Source organism: Sorex araneus, chromosome 5, assembly GCF_027595985.1.
Source record: "Sorex araneus isolate mSorAra2 chromosome 5, mSorAra2.pri, whole genome shotgun sequence".
Lineage (NCBI taxonomy): Eukaryota > Metazoa > Chordata > Mammalia > Eulipotyphla > Soricidae > Sorex > Sorex araneus.
This window is the reverse complement of record NC_073306.1, coordinates 24,406,900-24,433,316: the sequence shown is the minus strand read 5'-3', so window position 1 is coordinate 24,433,316 and position 26,417 is coordinate 24,406,900. Positions and strand designations below refer to the sequence as shown.

Sequence of the window (26,417 nt, the reverse complement as noted above, 5' to 3'; positions counted from 1 at the left end):
CCTCAAGCCCACACAACTGAGTCAAGTGCCCAGAGAGCACACAGGAAGGCCCCTCAAAATAAATAAAATTAAACTTTTAAACAAGGCTTAAAATTCTAAACATACTTTCCCTGAGAAAGATTGAGAATGGAAAGCTAGGAGGACATGGGGAACAAAGGTTTCCTCTTATAACCTTTTTCTAGTATTATTCTATCATTAAAGAATTTTAAAACCAGTGGGGCTGGAGCAATAGCACAGCGGATAGGGCATTTGTCTTGCAAGCAGCCGACCCAGGTTCGATTCCCTGCATCCCATATGGTCCCCTGAGCACCGCCAGGAATGATTCTTGAGTGCAAAGCCAGGAGTAACGCCTGAATATCGACTATCGACGGGTGTGACCCAAAAAGAAAAAAAAAAGAATTTTAAAAACAGGGTAAATTGAAGGAAGGTGGAGGTGGGAGGCAGAGGTTGTGTATGTGACTAGAAGTTAACTAAAGCTATTAAGATATACATAAGCAAAACTTGCTTCCACTTTCCTAAACCATAACTTGATATCTTATCCTTTCTATCTCAATTATTCCTCCTTAACTACAAGTTAAGAGACTGCTCTTGAAATTATCTCAAATATTTCACCCTTAAAATCACAGTTTCAGGTTTAGGAAGATAGTACAGGGGTTAAGGCACTTATACTGCACACAGCTGACCCTGCCAGGTGTGGACCAAAACCCTCCACAAAAAAATGAGTGTGAGCAAAACCATAATCAGGAAGAGTTATACAGATTTATATAGCAATTCAGTAACAGCATTCAAGTTTTAAAGGTTTTGTTTTTTTTTTTAAGCTTTAGGCCCTATATTTTGCCTTTTTTATCTTATTGAGTCCTCTATAAAAGTTAAATCAGAGGTGTCTTACAATTGTCTAAAGGCCAGGAAGATCACTCCATGGCTTGGAAGCTGATCTCATGTACTGGGGGAAAAGATAGCTGGGACAGAGAAGGGACCACTAAGTAAATGATGATTAGCGGGCTTACTCAGGATAGTAGATGCATGCTGAAAGTAGACTATAGACAAAACATGATAACGGCTTAGTACCTGTATTGCAAACCATAATGCCCAGAAGGAGAGAGAGAGTAAGACAAAATGTGCCTGCCACAGGGGCGTGGCGGGAGGGATACTGGAAACAATGGTGATGGAGAATGGGCACAGGTGGTGGGATGGGTATTTGAACATTGTATGACCGAAACATAACCATGCAAGCTTGTAAGTCTGTAACTGTATCTCACAGAGATTCATTAAAATTTTTTTAAATAAAAAAAAATTTAGAAAGTGTGTTGCACTTAAGTTACAACCCTTAACTTAATTATCAAAAGTCCAATTGTTCTTTTCTTGTTTTGGGGGGGGGGGCACAGTCAGTGATGCTCAGAGGTTACTCTTGTGTCTCTCTCAGGAACTACTCCTGGTGGTGCTTGGAGGAACATTCAGGATGCTGGGGATTGAACCTAGGTGACCAACATGCAAGGCAAGTGCCCCTCCCCCTGTACTATCGCTACAGCCTCTCAAAAGTCCAATTCTTATTCTACCAATGACAGAATTGACTATTCAAAATGTTATGACAACAAATGGTAGAAGATATCTAAAAATATGCAAAAATTTAAATTTTCACTCTAGTGTACCATACCAGTCAATGTTCATAATATACCCTCAAACTATTCACTGAAGGGACCAGATAGTACAGAAAGTAAAACACTTTCTTTGTACGCAGCTACAGTAGATACAATTATGGTTCAAATGCTCAGCACCAGCAGGGGTCACTCTTGAACACATGCCAGAATGGCACTGAGCACCACCAACTGGTATTGCAAAAAAGCAGTAATTGTATAGTGGGTAGATCACATCTAGTTCCCCCAAGCACAGCCAGGAGTGATCCCTGAGCACAGACAGAAGTAAGCCCTGAGCATTGTTCAAAGAGTTACAATAGGGGAAAGAAATACACAAGGTGACTATGCAGTCTGATATAATTCAGTAAGACAAAAATGAACTAAATGTACTTAAGAAAAAATTGATTCATTATAACTGGTCACAGAGTATAGACAAGCAAAAGGAAAGCAATGGGTTTTGAAAGATAAATAAAATTTTCCAAAGGTACACATAAAATATGAGTTCAAAGATAGGTAGTCTGAAACAGTAGATTCTATTATGAGCAGCAAGTATAAACATAAATGCTTCATTTTTCTATCATCAAATGAAATAGAACTAAGATTACAAAATCAAGGAATCATAAAAACGGAAGTATCTTCAAGTCATCTAGCTCAAATGTTCACAAGTGCAGTCCTTGGTTATAGAGCATAACCTGGAGACCTGGTAGGAATACAAATCTCTTAAGTCCCACAGTAAAACCAATGCATCACTCTGACGTGAAGCCCAGCAACCTAGGGCTTAACAACCTTTCCAGGTAATTCTTAGCCAAATTTAAGTTTATTTAGTATTTTTTGTAAAATTCTCAATGACATTTTTAGGCAGAGCATACTATGTAGAAAAGTATCTTGTGCATTATAGAATGTTCAGCAATACTTCAGTCTTGTGCCTACCAATTGACAATTGCACTCCCAAACTGTGACAGCTAAAAGTGTCTCCAGACATTGTCCAAGGTCCCTAATGTAAGTTGCCACAAATAATATGTAAAGGAGTATATGTGATTATCTTTCAGGAAAACTTTATTGACAACAACAGGTGGTGTTTTGACCCTAAGGAAACAGATTGTTGAGGCTTAATCTAGATCACTTATCTAAATCATAACTGAATGTCCTTAATCCCACTGCTGCCAAATGATTGTCTAGGCTATCTGAATATTTGATCTAGTCTACTTTTCAAGTAGCTATGTCGCTAGGGAGATATTCCTTTTATAAGCTCACACAGGAAGGATAAATTATTTGCTTACAGAATCACAGCCAATACAAAAACAAAACACTAACAGTCTCCAACAGAGATGTAGTCATAAAAAGCTACTTGTGAATCACTCAAATGTGTCAGCACTTTGCAGTTACTAAACCTAGAAAACAAAGTACTGATTTTAGAGACTGGAGAGACAGAGCAACAGGCCAGAGCACATGCTTTGCAGGAAGGAAATCCAGGTTGGATCCCTGGAACCTCAGAGTCCTGCGAGCACTCCTAGGCAGAGAGCCAGGAGTAGCCCCTGAGCACTGCAGGGTGTGACCCAAAAACCCAAAGAAAAGTACTAATTTCACCAACTTAAGGTGCTAGTGGAGAAAGTTATTTAAAAGACCTAAATAGTACTTCAGACTCGTAGGCCACAGTCTCTGTCTCAGCTATTTACCTGTCACTACACAAGAAAGACACGAGGTAATAAATAAATGGTCCTGGCAGTGTTCCAGTAAACAGCTAGTTTACAAGCTATTATTTCCTGATCTACAGTTCTCTAAAACCTATCTGGTAAACAGGCATCAAACAGCTTTATTGAACAAATCTAAACTTCATTTCACAGCCTCTGACCACCTATGAGTTTAGAAGCAGGACAGTGAATAGTAGACTAGGAATGCACAGACAAAATGTAACCCCTCTTTCCCTTCCTTCCATTTCCCACTTTCTCTTTGCCTTCCTTAGACTATACCTGATATGTGCCAGAAACTACTCAGTTATTTTTGCATAGATGTCATTTGGAGAAATTTATTTTTTTTTATTTATTTTTTTTTTGCTTTTTGGGTCACACCCAGCGATGCACAGGGGTTACTCCTGGCTCTGCACTCAGGAATTACCCCTGGCCGTGCTCAGGGGACCATATGGGATGCTGGGATTTGAACCCGGGTCGGCCGCGTGCAAGGCAAACGCCCTACCCGCTGTGCTATCTCTCCAGCCCCCTGGAGAAATTTATTAATGGCGGGTGAGACTTGTTATATTCTAGACCTATAAGCTCTCTGACACTTTTGTGTTGGAAATGAATGCTACTATGTGTACCTGGATAAAAACCTCTGTTTCAAGCTAATCCAAGACCTTGGACTAGTCACTATCTTTTTCAAGGATTCAATTTCCATGAAAGAAAAATGAGAAGAAGAAAACATTATCTCTGAAGTACCTTGCAGAAAACAGACATGTACCTTGAACCTGTCAACAAGTAAAAATAACAGCAAAAATGTACTTAACATTTTCTGTGTCAGACACCTATACTAAGCACCTACTATATACAAAATCATTTATTCATTTATTCATTTATTCATGAAGAAACTCAGGCACATAAATGTGAAATAAGTGATCAAAGACCATGAGTGTTAGTGGCAGAGCTGTGATTCAAATCCAAGTGACTTGATCTTCAAAGGCCATGTTCTTTTTTTTTTTTTTTTAATTTATTTATTTTTAATTAGAGAATCACCGTGAGGGTACAGTTACAGATTTATACACTTTTGTGCTTATACTTCCCTCATACAAAGTTTGGGAACCCATCCCTTCACCAGTGCCCATTCTCCACCACCCGTAAACCCAGTGTCCCTCCCACCCTCCCCAATCCCATCTCCCCCCCACCCCACCCTGCCACTGTGGCAAGGCATTCCCTTCTGTTTTCTCTCTCTAATTAGCTGTTGTGGTTTGCAATAAAGGTGTTGAGTGGCCGCTGTGCTCAGTCTCTAGCCCTCATTCAGCCCGCAACTCCCTTCCCCCACATGGCCTTCGACTACAATGTAGTTGGTGATCGCTTCTCTGAGTTGACCTTTCCCCGGAACGTGAGGCCAGCCTCGAAGCCATGGAGTCAACCTCCTGGTACTTATTTCTACAGTTCTTGGGTGTTAGTCTCCCACTCTGTTATTCTATATACCATAGATGAGTGCAATCTTTCTATGTCTGTCTCTCTCTTTCTGACTCATTTCACTCAGCATGAAACTTTTCATGCCCATCCACTTAACTACAAAATTCTTGACCTCCTTTTTTCTAACAGCTGCATAGTATTCCATTGTATAGATGTACCAAAGTTTCCTCAACCAGTCATCCGTTCTGGAGCATCCGGGTTTTTTCCAGATTCTGGCTATTGTAAACAGTGCTGCGATGAACATACATGTGCAGATGTTGTTTCGATTGTACTTTTTTGCCTCTCTGGGATATATTCCCAGCAGTGGTATTGCTGGGTCAAATGGGAATTCAATATCTAATTTTTTGAGAGTCGTCCAAATTGTTTTCCAGAAGCAAAGGCCATGTTCTTGTTTGTATATTTTTGGGCCACACCCAGCAATACTCAGGGGTTATTCCTGGCCCTAACCTCAGGAATACTCCTATCAAAGGCCATATTCTTAACCCCTTCTAAACTTACACATGGCAAAATATTTTATACTGAAACAATATGGTTTGTTCTTTAATGAAGAAAATAACAGAAAGGAAAGAACAATAAAGAATACTTTCAAACATAATATTCAATGTCCTACCCAAGAAAACATATGATGCTTCAGAGATAACATCAAAAATAAAAATTAACCAGCTGGAGTGATAGCACAGCGGGTAGGGCATTTTCCTTGCACGTGGCTGACCCGTGTTTCATCCGCAGCATCCTATATGATCCCTGAGCACCACCAGGAGTAACCCCTGAGCATCGCCAGTATGACCCAAAAAGCAAAAACAAAAAAAAAAAAAAAAGAAAGAAAGAAAGAAAGAAAGAAAGAAAAATTATCCAGGGACCAGAGCAATAGTACAGCAGGCAGGATACTTTCCTTACCAGCCCACCCAGGTTCAATCCTCAGCATCCCAAATGGTCCACAAAGCACCACCAGAAGTAATTCCTGGGTGCATAGCCAGGAGTTAGTTATCCCGAGCATCACCAGGTGTGGCCCAAAATCAAAACAAATAAACAAAACAAAACCAGCTATCCCATTTGGACCAACACCATTTCTGCACACATCTCTTTTGTAGTTGCCAAATCTTTGTGTCTGTTTAAAAAAGCAAAGAAAGGCCTGAGAGTGTAATGAGTAAGTTGCTTGCCTTGCAAGCAGATATTAAAATTCTGACCACCAAAGAATATGCTTCAGCTTCACACCCCCCCCAGCAAAAAAAAGAAAAAAAAAGGAAAAGAGAAAAAAAAAGAAAAGAATACAATGTTTCATTCAGAAGGGAAAAATGTTATAAAGGCATAGATACTTACAAATGAATTACTAGTAATATCACTGAAGAATCCTTCCTTCAAAGAAGAATTGATAGTAAAGTTCAATATATGAAAATGTATAAAGCTGGGGCTGGAGCGATAGCACAGCAAGTAGGAAGTTTGCCTTGCATGCAGCCGACCTGGGTTCAATTCCCAAGATCCATATGGTCCCCTGAGCACTGCCAGGAGTAATGCCTGAATTCAGAGCCAGGAGTAAGCCCTGTGCATCACCAGGTGTGACCCAAAAAGAAAAAAGAAAGTATAAAGCAATTTTGGGGTGTTTTTTTTTTTTTTTTGGTTTGAGGACCACACCTGTAAGTGCTCAGGATTTTCTCCTGGCTCTCTGCTCAGAGATCACTCCTGGAATGCTCAGAGGACTACATGTGATGCCAAGGATAGAGGTGCAGTCAGTTCCTAATCAACAAACATATGTGGTCTAAACCCCACCCCCTCCAAAAAAAAGATACCATGTAATCTCTGAAAGTTGGTTCAGAAAGAGTATTTTTTTATATTGCATCACATAGGGTTTTTTTTTAAGCAGAGAAAGCAAAATATGTATGATATACATATATATATATACATACATATCTACAATTGCTTGGCTATATTCACATCTGTAAGCAGACCAGCTACAGTCTCAAAAGTTGTTTGATAAAATTATTTTTGCTCTATACCTGAGCCTAAAAAAGAAAAACTGTTAATGGATGCTACCACTACAAACATAATATGAAGTTTCATCTAAAGAGAACTCTTTGTAATAAAGACTAATTGGAAGGGGGGAAAACAGTCCTGAGTGATCAAAATCTGCCTGTTTTTTTCAAACCAGCAAATCCACTGTTACCTTTTAGGTACACTATTCTGTTCGTTCCTTTATCGGTAACACCTATGCTAATGCTATTTACGCTGAAAACTAAGTCATGTTTTTAGATTCAAAAAATTCTAAACTCATTTACTCAGAACTGAATTTACAATTGTAAATTAAAATTAATATTGGCATTTTCTCAATTCAAAATTTTAGTGATATGACGAATATAGAAAATATGAGGCTTGGGAGATAGCTCAAATGACCAGCATGCATGCTTTATTGTAGGCAAAAGGCCTAGGTTAGATTCCTATACACCATATGACATCCCAAGTACTGCAAGGACCTACACCCCAGAGCATTGAGTCCAGTGCTGCTTCTGAGCACCACCACCACCATGTGTGGCCCAAAAACCCAAATGGGAAAAAACAAACAAACTATAGGCAGTTTCTAAAAAATTTCAAAATAGAAATACCATATGCGCCAATAATTCTACTGGGCATATGACCAAAGGAATACAGAGTAAAGCTCAAATAGGTATTTGGACACTTGTATTCATGACAGCATCAATGATCCACAATATTCGAACACGAGGGAAAGGTAACAAATGGATGAGCAAAATGTGGCATATACATACAACAGAATATTACTCCACCTAAAAAAGAAATTCTCTCATATGCCACGTCAAGGATGAACATTACAAATATGTTAGTTAAGGTGCCCAACAATGACTCATTAGAGCACTTGCCTTGCAGGCATGAGGCCACCAGATCTACCCCACACTGCCTACATGTGGAGTACAATATCAGCAGCTCTACAGTCTTTAACCCCAGCTATAACAAAGTATGTAATATCTAGTGCACCATGATCAAGTATGTACAAACACCACAACTAAAGTTGCAACCCCCAACAAACATCACATCTAATTATGTACAATCATCACAATCAATGTAGGTGACCCCTAACTATAGCAGCAACAACAAGGTGGGGAGGAGGGAGGAAGATACATGATTGTAATAACATTATGTTGAATTTAGTATGTCAATCACAAAAGGACAAATACTGTGTGATTTCAATTCTATAAAGTCACATACATAAAAGTAGAACAGTGCGTCACCAGGAATGTGAGAGAGAAGAATGACAAATTATGGATAGGTATGGTTTGTAAGATAAAAAGAATTTTGGATGGGCCACAGCTATAGTACAGCAGGTAGGAACTTGTCTTGCATGTGGCCGATTTAGGCTCAATCCCCAGCACCCTATATGGTTCCCTGAGCCAAGCTAGGAACAATCCCTGAGCACACACAGGAGTAAGCCCTGAGCACAGCCAAGTTTGGTCCAAAAACAAACAAATTCTGGAGATGGATGGTACTGCTGTTGCAAAACCACAATAAGAATGTACTTAAAAACCACTCAATTAGGAGCCTAACCATAGTTACAGCAGGTAGGGCATTTGCCTTGGGCACAGCCCATCTGAGTTCCACCAGGGCCAGTATTCCACATGGTACCCCATACACTGCAGGAGTAATTTCTGAGTGCAGAGCCAGGAGTAACCCCTAAGCAATGTCAGGTATGCTCTCTCCCCAAAAAAACAAAAATGAATTGAACACACAGAAGTAATTACTATCGGGCTGGAAAGATAGTAGAGCAGGAATGACATCTGCCTTGCACACAGCTCAGCAAGTTTTAATCCCATGGCACCAAACATGATTCCTTGAGCAGAGTCAGGAGTGATCCCTGAGCAGAGTCAGGAATAACCCCTAAGACCACAGCCAGGCATAACCCTCTCCTCCTTCAAGGAAAAAAAAAGCACCATGTTGACCTTTTTTTTTGTTGGGGGGGGGGGGGAATACCTGACAGTGCTTAGCGCTAACTGTAGCTCTGAGCTCTGAGCTGAGGAATCACTCCTGATGGTGCTCAGGGGTGCCAGAATTAAACTTGGGTCAGCCACATGCAAGGCAAGTGCTTTATCCACTTTACTCTCTCCAACCCATCACGGCAAATTCTAAGTATATTTCACTATAATTTTAAAAGCAGTTTAATTGGGAGGGGTATTTTTTATTTGGTGGGAGAATCTTTAAGAGGGCAAGCTAGATAGTTGCGCTTTTTTTTTTTTTTTTTTTTTTTTTTTTGCTTTTTGGGTCACACCCAGCGATGCTCAGGGGATGCCGGGGATCAAACCCGGGTTGGTCACGTGCAAGGCGAACGCCCTACCCACTGTGCTATTGCTCCGGCCCCGATAGTTGTGCTTTTTCATGCTTTGATCACTGATCTACAAAGTCCCAAACCAATCCCACTTAGTTATAATCTTATATCTACTACAGATCCAATTTATCTTTTAAATTATAGCTCAAAATTTGGAATATGGGTACGTAGGTTTCTTCTATAACTGGACTGATATCTGTCTCCCACACAGTAAACTATGTAAACAAAATAAAAAATTAAGTTCAATTTACCACATGATTGTTTTCCATTTCTTTAGTCCTTTCTAAACTGAGTTGCAATATTTAAAGAAAATGCAAAAACCCTTTCAAAAGCTTCTCCATATTAATATATTGTTTATAGAAACTATAACCAAATTCTAAACTGTAGTTTTAAAATTCTATTCACATTTTAAAATTATGTCCCTTTCTACACAAAACATATTGAGCTCTAAAATAATATTTTTCACAATAATATGAAACAATATTATTTTACTAAGTTTCACTTTTGAAAGAGGAAATGCATTTGTCTGGATTCTGGAAGAACACAGCATCATGCAATTACCTGCACTGCAAAATAAATTTCCCAGTTTCTGTTAACTGCATAAATGCTTGCTTCTATTTGTTAACTAATTTATCGTAGTTCCCAATACTATGAATTTCAGGCACTTATTCTGTATGTATATAAATTGTTACCATTCCCACCATTGCAGTTCTAGTGCCATGCTACCATAGTTCTAGTGGCATACTACCATCAAAAGCCCACCTCTTCTTTCTCCTTCCTTCCCTCCCTTTTCCTATGGTAACCATCATAGTGTTCACCGTCTAGTAGTTCTGTTTTGTTTTGTTTTTTTCAGTTTGTTTGCCTTAGTTTGGTGATTCATACCCATATCTAAGTGAATCCATACAAAATTTATCTTTCACTTCTTTACTTTTTTCACCTAGCCTCAGTGTTCTGAAGGTCTATCCACTCTTGTGCCAAAGAAAACATTTTCATCTTTTTAATGGTAGAGTAATATTCCATATAATAGTAGTCTTATCCGGTAATCTTTTGGTGGACACTTAGACTGATTCCATGTTTTAGCTACTGTGAATATGATGCTATATTTAAGGTTAATTCCATAAATAGTTTCCAATAATATATGTGAAAAAAAGAATTTCCAATAATTTATCTGAAAACTAAGTCCACAAAAACAAACTGATCTGAAATCATCATTTCTGAGAGATATAAAACACTCCTAAACACATAAGGCTAATGTGTTTAACATGTATATAAACTATCCTAAATAACTGTATATTCTACCAATAATGTTCTTTGCCTATTTATTCTATTTTATTTTACTTTTACTTTTTTGGGTCACACCCAACAATGCTCAGGGGTAATTCCTGGCTCTGCACTCAGGAATTACTTCTGGTGATGCTCAGGAGACTATATGGGATACTGGGGATAGAACCTAGGTCAGCCACATTCAAGGTAAATGCCCTATCCACTGTACTATCGCTCTGGTACCGTTCTTTACCTATACAACATGAAAGCACCACCAGGAGTAATTTCTGATGGCAGAGCCAGGAATAACCCCTGAGGTGTGGCCATAAATTAATTAACTGATTAAAAGTCGGCCAAAAATCCAAGACCTATTCTGATCCTACAAAACAACAAAATCCTGTGATGAATCTTTAAGAAGCTTTCTTCTGAGAAATTATTTTTTTAAAAAAATCAAATGTTGATATTTGCAAACTCCTAATGTATCTCAAATACTGGTATTTGCAAACTCCAAACACATTAGATACCTTAAGATAATCTAAAGAGAAAATTCTGCACATGAACATTAGCACTATAGCACTGTCGTCCCATTGTTCATCGATTTGCTCAAGCAGGTACCAGTAACATCTCCATTGTGAGACTTGTTACTGTTTTTGGCATATCGAATATGCCACAGGTAGCTTGCCAGGCTCTGCCGTGCGGGCGAGATACTCTCTATAGCTTGCCGGGCCCTCGGGAGGATTCGAATCTGGTTTGGCCGCGTGCAAGGCAAAAGCCCTACCCGCTGTGCTATCACTCCAGTTCCACATGAACATTAAGTTGTAAAATAAGAAAAAAAAAATACAAGACTAAAACCCAACATAATCTCAGAAAAATATTGCCTTCTGTGGTAGTGTTTGACCATGTGCAATGATGAAGGCAAAGTCTGCCTATAGATAACAGTAATTTCTAAGTGAAAGCCAAAACCAATGGTTAAAGATATCTTACTACACTACTTTCTTCACCAAACAACAAAATGTCAAGGTGGCGTTCGCTGGACATTAGCTTCAACTCCAAGTCTCTCATGAAGCAGAAGCTCTAATTTCAAAGGGTCTTCCTAAAACAACCTGTTTACCAGTGTATACACTACAGTTGGGTTTGGTGAGGGAATACACAATCGTTGTTAATCCTTTGAAACTATTCCTGAAGAAAGAATATTCATCAAGTAATTCAAATCTGTAGAGGAGGAGAACGTGCGGCATGAGGTGGTAAATTCACTAGGCTTTGAAGACTCCACAAAGATACTTTGTGTCTATTCAGGCAGTTTGCCCCTTCCTTATCTACCCGGCAAAGACTCCATTAAAAAGCATCAAAGTCTCACATGTTTATTTCTCCCTGAAACTGATCACAATGCCTTGCTTACCCTCACATTCTTTCTTACTCTCCCTTTAATTCACCACACCCACAACATCACACGTTCCACATCCACACTCCCTTACAGCCTCACACTTTGTGCCCCCTAATTCTACACCTTCGCCATATGACAGAGAAAACACGCACGGCTCCACACACATAAATACACAAATAGCATAATTCCTCCTGTCGGAATGGTCTCTATACACCCAACACAACCTGTGAAATATAGACACACACACACACACACACACACACACACACACACACACACGCCGGGGAGACTGAATAAAAGCCCAATACACACAAGGCTACAGCGCTCCAACTCGGTCGAGGAAGAGGCCACCCTTCTGGCACCCGCAACGCACGAGGCCTGAGGAGAGAGGGGAACCGGGCCAGATACTTCACCTGAAAATCCGCCAGGATCATCTCCCGGTCCATGTTGGACGCCATGGCGGCTGCCGAGTTCCGAGGCTCCGGGAGCGAAGCGCGCACCTGGGAGGAAGACGGCGCCTCCTGCGGCCGTCGCCGCCGCCGCCGCCGCCGCCGGGCGCCGAGGGGGCTGGCGGGGGAGCCGGCGGGCGGGGCAGCGCGGAAGGCGCTAGTCGCTCATGCACTCGGTAACCTTCAGGCGCCCGGGCCGCCCGCCTGCGCCCCGCGGAGCCCGCGCCACAGCCGCCGGGACGGGGAGGCTGGCCTGGATGCAGGGCGGATCTTACTGTCGCCGGCCAGGATGAGGGCAGGTTGCGACAGCGCGCACCCGGCTCCCTTCAGTGGCGGCTCGGCTGGCGGGGGCGGGGAAACCGAGCGAACGAGCAGGCGGGCGAACGCCGCGGCCGCCTGCGCCTCCTCCGCTTCCTCCCCGGCCGCCGCCTCCGCCCCTGGTTGGCCAGAGCCAAGGCTGTCGCACATTTTGCCTGTCATCGAGGTCGCAAAGCGCCGCTTTGCGGCTGCCACGTGACTACCCTCCTGTCAAGCGACTACCGGGCTGGGATCTGTGAGCGGCGGGCGGCTATGCCAACTTGCAACTGCGGGAGCCCCAAGTCCCGCAACAGGTTATTCCGGTTTAGGTTTAATCGAGGGCCTCAGGGTACCGCCTCCCTCAGGCTGCGCTGGGGATCAGATTCTGCGTCTTACGTGGCTCCCTAGTAATGCGTTTACTCATCAAACCTCGCAAACCGACTCAGTGCGTTAACAACCCTTCTATCGCACAGCATTTCGTGAGTGTACATTCTTTCTAAAGAAGTTTCACCCGAGTGCAACTTCATATAGTCTCTTAACGCCCAACCTCACGGCTAAAACCGTTTACACAGTGACACTCGACTCCCAAGACCCCTGTCGCCAGCACCCTCAGATTCACAACAGAGGTAACCAGACTCCCATGCTAAGGCGTGGGGAGACATGAAGGTGAGAAAGGTAAGAATATCGACAAAAAATAATAACAAGGGTTTGTATGTTACGATTTTTTTAAAAAGCCTCTAGAAAGCACATATTTTAGATACATCTTAGACGAGGACAGATTGAGACCAGCTTTGAATAAAGTCAGTACTTTCATCATAAGTTAAGCAATTTTATTAGAATATTAACGAAAGTACTAAAAGGTTTAACATGGCTTAGAAGTTGGCAATCTTGGGTCAAAACTAGCCATACCCTGGATACAATGATTTGGGGCACTTTGTAATTATCATTGCATGTGGAGGAAGAGAGAAGAAACTTCCACATGAGAAAATATCATCTTTAGACTAGTATTTACTTGCGTTAGGAAGTATGTAAAATTCTAAAACTGACCTGATGTGACTCATTTTTATGCTGTAATGAAAATAGATACTAGTGAAATCACCATTAGAATTAAGGCCTGGGTTTTTGTGTGCTCTGAACTCAAGAGCACTGTGGTGTTTTAATGATCTTGGTTTATTCTGTGTTTTTCTTTAAGTAAAAAAATATATATATAATGAAAACCAGGCCTACAATTCTTAGGTTGAATTCTAAATTCTAAATCTGAATTTAGACCAGAATTAGCTAAAAACGAGTAAAATACATAAACTGAAGTGTCTGTTTAATTGCCATTCCTATGGAAATCATTCCCAAAACATAACACAAACATGAATAAGGTGAATTCTTAAGTCATATTCCCCATCAGTGAGTTGAATCACTGGTAGGGAATATAACTCAGTAGTAGACATTGTTTCACATTTGTGAGAACCTGAGTTCAGTTTCCCACCTGAGTTAAGGGGAGATGTGACAACAACAGAGATAAAACATAATACATAATAAAACGTAGTAGAATCTATTGAAGCTCAGCAGTGTGTTTGTTCATGGCATTTCTTTCATGTCAAGGCATATATGAACAAGGCAGGAAAATGATTGTTTCTAGTTACATAGGATTACTGGCACCCCAAATAGTTTTTTTTCTCTATGACAATATGTATATACCTCAGTCCCGTTCACATTCTGGCTTACCCTGTGCTCACTCACTTTTTTCCAGGGGGAATTGAAAACAATATGATATGTAAAACATGGGAAGATACCCTAGATGTTAGGCACATGGGTTCTAATAGCAATTTCCCAACTATTAATTGATAGTATTTTGATGCTTCGTGAGTCTATCTGACTTCAGCCTCTGACATGACTGTTTCAGAATATAAGAAAACAATTATGAAAATGTTTGGGAAAAAATGTTTTTACAAAAAAGATTTCATGGTCCACATTTCTTTTCTTTTTTTCCCATTGTCAGCATTTCTTGTTTTTTTGTTGTTGTTGTTGTTTGCTTGCTTGCTTGCTTTTTGGGTCACACCCGGCAATGCACAGGGGTCACTCCTGCCTCTGCACTCAGGAATTACCCCTGGAGGTGCTCAGGGGACCATATGGGATGCTGGGAATCGAACCCAGGTTGACCACGTGCAAGGCAAAAACCCTACCTGCTGTGCTATTGCTCCAGTTCCCCATCATCAGCATTTCTAGGCTTCAGTTATAACTCTGTTCTTGACAAAATTCTGAGGACAGAGCCAGGAATAAGCCCTGAATACCACAGGGTGTGGCCCAAAACTAATGGTAATAATAATAATAATGACTATACTAATAATTAATGCCATGATTTAAAATTTTTGCGCTTTATTTTTTTCTCTAGTTGTTTTATCCACACATGATGAATTTTATTCCAAACATAGAATATTCCATGAGATTCTAAATCCTCTTTTTTTTCCTTTTTGTTTATTTATTTAGGGGGCCACACCCAGAAGTCCTCAGGGCTTACTCCTGGCTCTGTACTCAGGAATCATTCCTGGCAGTGCTCAGGGGATTATATGAGGTGCTGGTGATCAAACCCAGGTCTGCCACATGCAAGACAAGTGCCTTACCCACCGTACTTCTCTCCAGTGCTGGCTTACAACTGTTTTACACAATTAAAAGTCTTTTGAGAGGCTCATGCTACAAAGTGATAGATCTAGGGCCAAGGAGATAACTCAAGGGCTGGAAGGAGTGCCTGGCTGTGGAGGTTCCAGTGTGAGGGTGCTCTGGTGCCCCACCCTCCAGCACTGCCCATCCCCAGAAGCACCATGCTAAGCCATGAGTGGCCTCTGGATCCCTAAGGAGGTCTCTAGCAAAACCAAGCCCAAGCAGGACCACATCCTTAGACCCTAGTTTTGAACCTTCTGATCACAGTTTGAGAGACCCAGAATAAAATTAATTAGTAAAAAATTACAGATCTAGTATTCAAGGCTAGGTCAAAACTAGTGAATTTTTTTTCCATTTGGGAATATCTAGTACCAAATCATAACAAAAAACTCTCAATAAAATGATAATTTAAAGAACTTTCCTAGACATAGTCAAAGCCATTTACCACAAACCCACAACAAACATATACTCAATGGGGGTAACTAAAAGCCTTTCCTCTAAGGTCAGGCACAAGACAAGGTTGCCTGCTCTCACTTCTATTCAGTATAGTATTAGAAGTACTTGCCTTAGCAATTAGGCAGGAAAAATAAATTAAGGGCATCAGATAGAAAAGGAAGAAGTCAAGCGCTCATGATTTACAGAAGACATGATACTATATTTAGAAAACCCACAAGAAAGATTCTACCCAAAAAAAATTCTAGATGGGGGCTGGCCAGTGTCCACCCAAACAAAGCCTCAGCAGCTGCTCACTCCCACACCCAAAAACTGTGGCCATGGTTCTGGCCAGACTCCATCACCTCAGGGCTAAGCCCCACAGAGAACTGAACCTGCTGAAAAACTCAGGTACATGGGTTCCTGTGGCTGAAAACTCCAGGCCTTCTCGGAGTCAAGATGGGCTACCTCACTACCACCTCCCTGTACTTCCAGAAGGTCTGGAAACCACGCCCATGAACCATTTCCACCACCATCTAGGTTCATCTACCAGTACTAGCCTTGTTCCAGAGACTCATAAATAAATGTCAAAAGAGATCAACTAGCCACAAAAATTTCTTGGACACAGTCCAGTTAAAATTTTAGCGCCAGAAGGGCTGCCCAGTTAAAGATTCTGGATTTTCTGCATGCATAGCTGCATCTCTAAAGTTTACAACACTGACAATCCAGTTGTAGCACACCAGATTGTATGGGATGTAACACAGAAGCCAACCAGTCTTGACTAACAAAAACATTAAGACAGAATGCTTAACTTGTAATAACATCTTAGCAGTCCCTCAGACAAGGACCTTAATAACCCTATGATGAGATAAAACAGTTTTCAGGGACTGGAGTGATAGCACAGTGGGTAGGGTGTTTGCCTTGCATGCGGCCAACCCGGGTTTGATTCCCAGCATCCCATATGGTCCTCCGAGCACTGCCAGGAGTAATTCCTAAGCATCACCGGACCCCCAAAAAGAACAAAACAAAAACCAGTTTTCACTAATTTTCTTCTAACGAAATATTTTTGATCATTTGGATTTGTGCCATTCTCTGTGGTGTGAGATGATATCTCATTGTTGCTTTGATTTGCATCTCCCCAATGATTAATGAGGTAGATCATTTTTTCATGTGCCTTTTGACCATTTTAATTTATTCTTTAAGGAATTTTCTATTCATTTCTCCTCCCCATTTTTTGATGGGGTTGGATTTTTTAATAAGGTTCTACCAATGCTTTATATTTCTTTGATATTAATATCATTACCCTTATCAGATGGGTAATGGATGAATAGTTTTTCCTATTCCATGGGCTGTTTATGTAACTTGGTCGTTTTTTTTTGAGGTGCAGAAGCTTCTTAGTTTAATGTAGTTCCATTTGTTAATCTTTGCTTCCACTTGCTTGACCAGTGGTGTTTCACCTTTGAAAATTTTGTTAGCCTCAATGTTATGGAGGGTTTTATCTATATTTTCTTCTGTGTACCTTATGGATTCAGGTCTGATGTTGAGGTCTTTAATCTATTTTGATCTGACTCTTTTTTCTTTTTGGGTCACATCCAGCAATGCTCATGGGGTTACTCCTGGCTCTGCACTCAGGAATCACTCCTGGCTGTGTCGGGGGACCATATGGAATCCTTGGAATCAAACCCGGGTTGGCCGCGTGCAAGGCAAACGCCCTATCCTCTGTGCTGTCGCTCCAGCCCCTGATTTGACTTGTGCATGGCGTTATAGGTCAGAGTTTATTTTTTACATGTAGCTGTCCAGCTTTTCCAGCACCACTTGTTAAAGAGGCTTTCCTTGCTCCATTGCATATTTCTTGCTCCATTATCAAAGGTACATCTACACAGTGGAATACTACACAGCTGTTAGGAAAAAATGAAGTCATGAAATTTGCTTATAAATGGATGGACATGGTATCATACTGAGAGAAATGAGTCAGAAGGAAAGGGACAGATATATAATAACTGCATTCATTTGTGAGATATAAAAAAAAGTGTGAAACTAATATCCACAGCCAGGGAAAATGAGTCAGGAGCACTGTTCAACTGTTGGAAATTACCCCAAAGGTGTGGGGGTGGAGGATAGTTAAGATAGAGGAGGGTCCATTATGACAACATAGTTGTAAATGATCACTTTGGACAGGAACTGAGTGTTGAAAGTAGGTAAAGGGATATACATGATAACCTTTCAGCATCTGTATTGCAAATAATGCCTAAAAGGAGAATGAGAAAGAGAAGAGAGGTGCCTGCCATAGAGGCAGGCTGGGGTGGAGAGTAATTTGAGGGGATGGGAGGGAAACTAGGGACATTGATGCTGGGATATTACACTGGTGGAGAGATGGGTGTTACAAACGAAATTGGGTTGCATGACTGAAACCCAATCATGAGCAGCTTTTTAATGCTTTATCTCATGGTGATTCAATAAAATAAAAAAATAATATTGAAAAGAAGTGTTGGGGGAAGCTCCTAGGAACAATAGATTTGTACAGTAAAGTGGCAGTCTATAAAATTAACATGCAAATGTCTATGGCTTTCCTATATACAAATGATGAAGTAAAAGAGAATTTTTTTAATCCCATTCACAATTTTGCCTCAGAAAATCAAGTACCTATCAATTGGCTCAACCAAAGAGGTGGAAGACCTGTACACAGAAAACTACAAAACACTACTTAAATAAATAAACGAGGAAATAGAAACACATCCATTGTTCATGGGATTGGGAGATTGTCACAATGTCAGTATAGCAGCACAATTGTCACAATAGCAGTAACCCCCAAAGCATTATACAGATTCAATTTTGTCCTGATAAGAATACCCCATGGCATTTTTTCAAAGAAATGGATTCAAACACTCCTGAAATTCATATGAAACAATAACACAACTTTCCCCAAAAAGTCAAAGCAATCCTTTGGAAAAGTCGATGGTAGGTATCATGTTCCCAACTTCAAAATCTATATTACTACTATAAAGCAGTAGTGAGTAAAACAGCATGATGCTAGAATAAAGATAAATCCTCTGATCAATGGAATAGAATGAAATTCCAAAGACAGTCACTCAGGTATATAGTCAGTTAATCTTCAATAAAGGAGCAAGAAATATGAAGTGAAGCAAAGACAGTCTCTTCAACAAAGGAACAAAAGGAAAACTGGCTAGCCACTGTAGCACTGTTGTCCCATTGTTAATCGATTTCCTCAAGCGGGTACCAGTAACATCTCCACTGTGAGACTTGTTACTGTTTTTGGCATATTGAATACGCCACAGGTAGCTTGCCAGGCTCTGAGGTGTGGGTGAGATACTCTCGGTATCTTGCCAGGCTCTCCGAGGGGACGGAGGAATCAAACAGACCTCTTTTTTTTTTATTGAATCACCATGAGATAGAGCATTATAAAATTGTTCATGATTGCATTTCAGTCATACAATGTTCAAGTACCCATCCCTTCACCAGTGTAATTTTCCAGCTCCAGTGTCCCCAGTTTCCCTTCCACCTCTTCAAGCCAGCCCCCCACCCCAGCCTGCCTCTGTGGCATCAGACCTCTTGGTATGATGTCATACACAAAAGTCATTCAAAATGACTTAAAGACCTCAATATCATACCTGGACCCATAAGGTACATGAGGAAAACAGGCAGAACTCTTCTGAAGCAGGAGATATCTTTAAGGATGAAACGCCACTGATCAAGCACGTGCAAGTAAAGATAAACAAATGGGACTACATTAAATTAAGAAGCTTCTGCACCTCAGAATGCAAAGACAGCCCACAGGCTAGGAGAATTTATTTTCCCACCATTTATCTGATAAAAAGTTAATATCCAAAATATATAAAGAAGTGGTTGAACTTTACAAGGAAAAACATCCAATTCATCAGGATGGGGGAGAAGAGATGAACATAAAATTACTCAAAGAAGAAACACAAATAGCCAAAAGGCATATTTAAAATGCTCTATATCATTAATCATCAGAAAAATACAAATCTAAACAACGAGATATATAACCTCACAGCAAAAGAAACTGGCTCTCATCACAAAGAACAACAGCCTGTGTTGGTGTGGATGCGGGGGCAGTGGGGTGGGAAGGGACCCTCATTCATTTCTGGTGGAAATATTGATTAGTCCAGCCTTTTTGGAAAACAATATGGACATTCCTCAAAATACTAGGAATTTAGCTTCTACGATCCAGCAATTCTATCCCTGAGAATATGCCCTAAAGGTCCTAAAACACAATGTGAAAAAGACATCTGCAATCCTCTATTCATTGCATCACTATTCACAATAGCCAAACTCTGGAATCAGCCGAAGTACTCAAGAATGAACTGAATAAGGAAGTTATGGTACAGGTCGGAGTGATAGTACTGAGGGTAGGGTATTTGCCTTGTAGGCGCTGACCTGGGTTCAGTCATCAGCATCCCACATGGTTTTCCCTGAGCACCTCCAGGAGTAATTCCTGAGTGTAAAGCCAAGAGTAAACCCTTGAATCCCCAAGTGTGCCCCCGCCCAAAAAAAAAAAAACTACTTATGGTACAGATACACAGTGAAATATTATGCAGCTCTTAGAAAACATGAAGCCATGAAATTTTGCTGATATATGAATGGATCTGGAGAGTATCATGCTGAGTGAAATGGGTCAGAGGGAGAGAAAGGGATAGAATGATCACACTCATCTGTGGGATATGAAGAAACATAGTACAAGAATAGTGCCCCAAGACAATAGAAACAAAAGGCAGGAGGACTGGTCCTCCATAGGAAGCTTGCCATAGTGCCGTAGCAGGGGAGGTGTTAGGACAGAAAGGGACCACTATGACAATGATAGGGGGAAGTGTTCACTCTGAACAAGAACTGGGTGCTGAAAGGAGGTAAAGTGATACGCTTGACAACCTTTCAGTAACAGTATTGCAAACAACAGTGCCTAAAAGGGAAAAGTGCCTGCCACAGAGACCGACTAGAAGGCACGCGGGAAACCAGGGTTATTGGTGGAGGGAAGCAGACCCTAGTGAAAAAATTAGTACTCAAACATTGTACGCCTGAAACCCAACCATGAATAACTTTGTACCTTTGTGATTCAATAATTTTTTTTGATTAGTGCTTAATTTTTTATGCTTACCTTGTTGTGTTCCAGCAGTTCACCCTCAATGCTGCAAAGTTTGGAGTTTTCCTGAATAGACAATTTATTTCCTACAGCGTTTGTTTTTTTATAGGGGGGAGGAGCTTTTGACCTTTTGGGTCATATCCAGCAATGTTACTCCTGGTGCTTGGGGGACTAAATGGGATGCCGGGGATTGAATCCAGGTCAGCTGTGTACAAAGCAAACACCCTACCCACTATACTATTGCTCTAACCTTCTTCCCTATAGCCTTACTGTGATTGTATACCCACCATCCAGATTCTTTGTCTAATATAATTGTCTGTATTTTTTAATTGTCTATTTATTTTGGGGGTACACCCAGAATTGCTCAGGCATCACTACTGGAGGTGTCTATGGGACCATATGGATGCCAGGGATATGCAACGCAAGTGTCCTACCCACTGTACTATATATAGCTCTGGCCCTTAATTGTATAGCTTTGTAAACAAAAATAAATGCTGATTGGAGTAATTGGTCAACATCTGAAGCTCATTCTTGCTTGTCTAGTTTCAATTTTGACATCAACGTGATCCCCTAAGCACTGCAGGGGAGATCCTGAGCACCAAGCTCAGAATACCCCTTGAACAACACCTTTGTGGTCCCCCCAAACAAAATAATAATAAACTATTCATTAAAAGAAAAACACTCGTTTCCCCCAAACCCCTTAATAGAAACAATTTTATTTCAGTGTCACAACCCAAGGGAACAAAAATAAAGATTCTGTCTGTATATAAGCATAAACAACAAAAAATTTTAATCAGTGCATTCTCATAAGTTGTTCATTGCATTAACTCACATTGGGTTACTTAGAGCTTTATTTATGTTTTTATTGAGTGACTGTTACTGAGACCACTCAAGAAAATCCACGATCAACGGGATGATGATGATGATGATGATGATGATTGAGTCACTATAAGATAAATAGTTACAAAATTATGCATGATTGGCTTTCAGTCATACAGTGTTCCAACAACCAACCCTCACCATTGTACATTTACCACCAGAAATATCCCATTTCCTTCCCACCCACCCCCAGCCTGTCTTTCTCTAGCAGGCTCACTCCCTCTCTCTCCCTCCCTCCATTTTTCCCTCCCTCCCTCTCTCCCTTCCTCCCTCTCTCTTTCTCTTTCTCTCTTAGAGTTTGTAGTACAGCTACTGAAAGGTTATCATGTATGTCCCTTCACCTCCTTCAGCACTCAGTTATTGTCCAGAGTGATCATTTCCAACTATCATTGTCATAGTGGTCCCTTCTCTGTCCTAATTGCACTTCCCCTCCCCCTACTTATGGCAAGCTTCCAACCATATACCAGTCCTCCTGTCTTTGGGTATTAATCTCATACTATGGCTTAACCTAATTTAAATACACATCTTTTTCTAGACTGTCCATGGTCTTTGATATTATAATTACTCTTTTCATTGCTTTTAAATACGTAGCAAAGATTATCTGTAGTTTATTTTGCTAAATGTTTACTTAAAATAACTTTAGATGTACATAATAGGTGCAAAAATAGTACAAAATGTTCCTATTTACCTTTATCCAACTTCCTCTAATATTGCCATCTTATGTTATCAAAACTAAGAATTGATATTTCTACAATTTTATTAATTATATTCTAAAGACTATATTTGAGGTTTTACAATAATGTCCTTTTTCTGTTCCAAGTTTAATACATTATGCCACATTGTATTAAATTATACTTCCTTAGCCTTTTGAAATCTATAGAAGAAATCTACAATTTCTCAGTCTTGACAATTTTCTTTTTTTTTTTGCTTTTTTTTGGGGGGGTCACACCCGGCGATGCACAGGGGTTACTCCTGGCTCTGCACTCAGGAATTACTCCTGGCGGTGCTCAGGGGACCATATGGGATGCTGGGATTTGAACCCGGGTCGGCCGCGTGCAAGGCAAACGCCCTACCCGCTGTGCTATCAATCCAGCCCCGATTGACAATTTTCAAGAGTAATGGTCAGTAACTTTATAGGATACTCCTCAATATGGCTGTGTCTAAAGTTTTCTTTGAATTGTACTGAATTGACAGATTTGAGGTAAGTATACCTTGAAGTGATCTGTCCTCATTATATCATGGGCATATAATATCAACATGACTTACTACTAGTGATGTTTATCTTACCCTTGATTTAATTAACAAATTTCTTTAATTTTATTGAACCACACCTGGAAGTGCTTGAAGTTACTTCTGACTGTACTCAGGGTCACTGCTGATCGTGCTCAGGCCACCTCATGCAATGTTGGGGATCTAACTAGGGTGAGCCATATTCAAGGCAAGAGCCTTAATGCCTATACTGTCTCTCTACCCTAATGAAGTTCTTTAAACAATTCTACTCACTTACAATGTAATTCCTGAGACATTTAATGCTATTAGAGTGTAAGATCCATATTTAAATAATAAAATATATTTCATATTCCAGAAAAGTAACTTGTAGGATAACATTGGGCTTGTCCTTTCAACCTTGCCACAGAGAACTTAGTTTACCTTAAAGCAGTGTCCTTTCTGTATGGACACAGGAAGACAGTTAATATTATGCTTTGTAACTTGGAAGTTGATTGACTCCAATAATATTTACTCCTGGGCATCTGCTTTCGTGACTCAATTGTCCTTAGATCTTAGCACCGCAAAAGCAGAGTCCTGACAAGGGATGGAATGGACCCTGGGCAAGATGTGAGCTACCCTGGCATCAAAATGGGCAGGCCAAAGAGCCACAATACTCAACTATGAGTTGAGAGCATGGTCATAGACAAATGCTGTCATGATCCAAAAGTAACACGAGACTTGGGCCCTGCTGGGGTTAGGAAGACTAACCTAACCTGAGGACTGTGGTCTGGAATATATAGTGAGATGTCCTCAGGAAGAACCAAACTTTAAGTTTGATATATCTCTTACTGTGCTCATACCGTAAGACATTGCTAGAAATATTATAGCAATGACATTGCTAGAAATATTATAAGTAGATTTACTATAACTATTTAAGTGGATTACTAGCTGAAGAAAGAAGAAAGCGACACACCTTGGATGGGATCCCGCCCTTAAGCTGATCTCCTAGTAATCTGGAATAATCTCCTTAGATGAGATTTGGTCCTTGAGTTAATCTCCTGGAGGAGTGATCTTACACCTCTGTTGATTTGTTAATGTTCAACCCACCTTTGTATCACCATCCTAATTGATTGCTATATAAACTAAGACTGTAAGAGCAAAGAGAGGGAGAATCAGAGTGAGAATCAGAGTCAGTCAGAGTCAGAAGAAGGGTCAGAGTCAGAAGTAAGGGTCAGAGTTAGAAGTAGGGGTCAGAGTCAGAAGTAGGGGTCAGAGTCAGAAGAGTCAGAGTCAGAAGTTAGAGCGAGTGCGACTCCAGAGAGAGAAGCAGAAGGGCTCCAGAGACTGAAGCAGAAGGGCTTCGGAGAGAGAGATTGGAAGAAGAGAGATCGGAAGAGACAGAGAGAGGTCAGAAGAGACCAGAAAAGAGACTACAGAGACAAAGTCAGAGATAGAGTGATAGAAGGGAGCACAGCTGCACACACAGAAGCAGAGCACAAAGGAGGAGCCATCCTGATCCGGTCCATACACAGCGGCTTGAGAGCACTGAATGTGAGTGGGGAGAGAGAGAAAGAGAGAGAGCCACTCCGAGAACACACACATCACCCTTCTGCGTGCGCGCGTTTGTATTTTTTACAGTAGCTCGACATTCTGAGCACATGCTCTGCATGCAGAAGACCCAGATTCTATCCCTGGTACCTGTGGTTCCCCCATTCACCACAAGGTGCAATCCCCAAGCAACACCAGGTATGCCCCCCACAAAATAATATTTTATCTAATAATTTAAAGTTTTTTATGAATCTAATCCCTTATCCTGGACCTTTTTGTTTGTTTTGTTTTTGTTTTCTTGGTTTTGGAGCCACACTCAGTGATGCTCAGGGGTTACTCCTGTCTCTACATTAAAGAATTACTCCTAGCAGTGTATGAGTGACCATATGGGATTCTGGGATGGAAACCGGGTCAGCAGCATACAAGGCAAATGCCCCACCCACTGTATTATCTCTCTGACCCCAATCATAGACATTTGAGTGGGGGGGGGGGGCTGGGGATAGAACGCAGGGCCTCACACATTCAAAGCAAGTGTTCTATCACTAGCTACATCTTCAACATTATCCTAAACTCTTAAGTTGCAAAAAAAGGGAAAAGAATAGAGGCCCAAGCAATAGTACATTGGATAGGGTGCTTGCTTGCACATAGCCAAGAGGGAATTAATCCCCAGATAACATATGGTTCCTCAAGTTGGGTTAGAATGATCCCATAGTGAAGATCCAGGAGTAAGCTCCAAGCACTGCTAAATATCAAATACCCAAAAATCAAAAGAAAAAGAAATGACCACAAAGTAGTAATAAAAGACTCTAAGATTGGAGTCTAAGACCTGACTTTAAATCCTTTATCCACTTCTTAAATTTAAGTGACAGTCTCTCTAAGCCTTAATTTGTTCACTGAAATAAATGGCAATATTAAACTTACAGGTTTGTAAGGTTTAATAATGTGTGCATCATTTTATAATCATGAAACTTGGCCACTCAATACCTCTGTTGCAAACTACAACACCCAAAAGGAGAGAGAACAAAAGGCAATGCCCTGCCCCAAAGGCAGGGTGGGGTGGTGGGGGATGGGGTGGGGATGGTGAGAGAGATACTGGGATCATTGGTGGAGGTGAATGGGCACTTGTGGAGGGATGGGTAAACAATCACTGTAGGAGTGAAATGCAAACACAAAAGTTCATAAGTTTGTAACTGTACATCACAGTGATTCTCTAATAAAAAATTTTTTAAATCATGAAACAGTACAAAAATCTTGTTGCTGTTACACATTCCTTCTTGGGCATTTTTAGTTGCATATTGGATATATTTTTTACAAAAAAAATTCATAGCACTAGAGAGATAGCTCAAAGGGCCAAGCTTATCTTTGCATATGGGTCCAGGATTTGATCCATAGCACCTGAACAACTCTTGAAGCAACCCCTGAATGCAAAGCTGAAAATAAGCCATGAGCATTGTTGGGTGTGCTCTCCCCAAATAAAAAAGTTTTATAAAGGTTTGAAAAAAGGCTGCTGAATATAAGAAACAAAATGTCAAAGCCAGGGACTGAAGAGATAGTAGTGGTTAAGGCACTTGCTTTGCATGAGGCTCACCCTGATTCAATCGCTGACTCCCCATATAGTGCAATGATCCTCACCAGGAGTGACCCCTGAGTGCAGAGCCTGCAATAATCCCTGAGAACTGCCAGGTGTGACCCAAAAAACAACAAGCCAAATACAAAACTATGAAATGATAAAAAGGTCCCCTGAGTATACCATTGTGTTCTTTGCCTCTGTCCGATCTATAAATACAAAAGCAGAAAACAAACCACACAAGGAAATTATAATACTACAAACACACTTTCATAATTTAATAATCAAAAGATATTTATCACTTGTTATAACTTGTAGTCCCATTGATCTTCGATTTGATTGAGCGGGCGCCAGTAACGTCTCCATTTGTTCCTGTCGCATGCTAGTGCAGCCCAATGATATCTACTTGCTCCAGGAACAGGAAGAGCCTCAAATCGTTCATTCAGGGATTTGATGAAGAAATCTGACCATCTAGTTGGTGGGCGGCCACAAGGTCTTCTGACAT

General features: G+C 40.7%; 1 protein-coding gene across 1 annotated transcript in view; it reads right to left on the bottom strand.

Moving 5' to 3' along the window:
* Positions 1–12,633, bottom strand: part of FAF1 (Fas associated factor 1) — a 373,466-nt gene extending 360,833 nt beyond the window's left edge. Inside the window, exon 1 of the mRNA XM_055139161.1 lies at positions 12,177–12,633. Coding sequence (XP_054995136.1) covers positions 12,177–12,221 — 45 coding nt within the window. The 5' untranslated portion in view covers positions 12,222–12,633. The remainder of the gene's footprint in view (positions 1–12,176) is intronic.
* Positions 12,634–26,417: the final 13,784 nt, after the last annotated feature.